The following is a 1640-nucleotide window of genomic DNA, read 5'->3' as shown; positions in this document are numbered from 1 at the left end:
GAACAAAGCAGACCCTGTCAAAGTCTCAACAGTGGCATTGAACATCTCATCCCATCAGCATTAAAGGGAAGTCCCAGACTGCTGCCTGGTGCATTCTTGCCAAAGCCTCCAGTGTTCTCCTGGTTCTCTGCATAGCCACAGATCACACTTATCATCCTTCAGCTCAGCTTTGTGTATACTGAGGGAATGAGGAGCCCTCTAAAGATGACAGGGATGGAGAAGCAGGATGCATCTTTTCCCAATAGCTCCATGGGTCCCTCACCCTGTGGAGGCATGACAGGCTGTTCCCTGTTCCTCTCAGCAAGGGCACAGCACAGGATCCACTCTGGCCTACAAGCTCAGGTCTCCTTCCAAAACCACCTTGCTATGCCCAGGCCTCAAGACCTTGCTGCAGGGCAATGGACAGGGAGCCTTCTCTCCCACTGTTTTATATCCACTCTGTGTTGGCAGCCTGGAGCCTTCCCTGCAGAGCTGCTCACCTTTGCTTTCTTCTTCCAGATGCTGTGGGGCAGACCATCGTCACCCAGCAAGAAGGACAGGTCACAGTGGAGGAGAGCGACACCTTCCAGACCACCTGCACATACCAGATGCCTAGCTTTTATGGCTTGTTTTGGTACGAGCAGAAGAAAGGCCAAGCCCCCCAGCTGGTCACATATCAGGCAGCAGCAGGCCACAAGCAGAACGGCCGCTTCACCACGTGGCTCAACACCACCGGGAAATACAGCCTCCTGCGGCTGGCAGAAGTCGAGCTCTCTGACAGCGCCTTGTACCTCTGTGCTGTGCAGGACACCGTGGTGCAGGGAGCTTCCTTGGCTGTGCAACAACCCCGGGGAGGGAGGGGGTGTGTCTGTGCAAGGCGGAGCTCTGGGGAAGGGGCCCTCAGCTCTCCCCTGGCAGCGCTGCTTCCCCGTGCACACAGAGATCTGCAGGTCAGCATCCTCTTCCAGAAGGGACTGATGTCACTGGCTTCAGAGGAACGAGAAGGTGATGAAACAGCCTCTGCTCTGGAACTCTTCCCCACATATACCTCAGAAGACGACTGCTTTTTCCATGGGCTGTGCAGGAGCTGGACAGGTCTTCCTCAGCTCTAAAGAGCAGCGCTTGAAAGGGCCCCAGGTGAACCTGGGAGAGAGGGTAGGGAGGAAGCAGAGCACAGGGATGGGTCCACCAACCTGTCGTGAATGTGCCAAGGCATCTCTTGGACTAGCAGGTGGAAGCTGCACAGAGAGGTAAAAGGGCAACTTGGCTTCACCCAGACACAGTTCTAAAAGAGCAGCTAGGCCCATCAAGGCTGCTGCCTGTCTCTTGGGAGAAAATCCACCTCAGCCAAGTCCCACATGGTCTCTGTGCCAGATATTTTCCCTCTCCCCACCTCTGAAGACCAGCAGCACCAGGACCCAGCATGGCAGACACTGGCATGAGCAGAAAAGAATGTGGGGAGAGGGCTTCAGACCCACCTGATTCCCAAGATGAAGGAGGCAAGAGAAGTGGATGATTATCAAGACTCGGGCTGCCTTTTATGGTAGTCCTGCACTGCAGCAACCCCACATGTAGACTCGAGAGAAACGACAGTTTTCTAGAGTGCTCGTGACAACCCAGCTGCTGACATGGGCCGTGAGGCTCTTCCCCTTTACACTGCC

The 1640-nt window shown here is 55.3% G+C and overlaps 1 protein-coding gene across 1 annotated transcript in view; it reads left to right on the top strand.

Annotated features, from left to right (window-relative positions):
- The window catches only part of LOC110391464, a 36396-nt gene extending 34762 nt beyond the window's left edge, over positions 1-1634 (top strand). Inside the window, exon 2 of the mRNA XM_021383355.1 lies at positions 499-1634. Within this exon, the coding sequence (XP_021239030.1) occupies positions 499-1091 (593 nt within the window). The 3' untranslated portion in view covers positions 1092-1634. The remainder of the gene's footprint in view (positions 1-498) is intronic.
- Positions 1635-1640: the final 6 nt, after the last annotated feature.

The sequence above is a fragment of the Numida meleagris genome, unplaced genomic scaffold (assembly GCF_002078875.1).
Source record: "Numida meleagris isolate 19003 breed g44 Domestic line unplaced genomic scaffold, NumMel1.0 unplaced_Scaffold376, whole genome shotgun sequence".
Classification (NCBI taxonomy): Eukaryota; Metazoa; Chordata; class Aves; order Galliformes; family Numididae; genus Numida; species Numida meleagris.
This window is presented reverse-complemented; position numbering and strand designations above follow the sequence as displayed.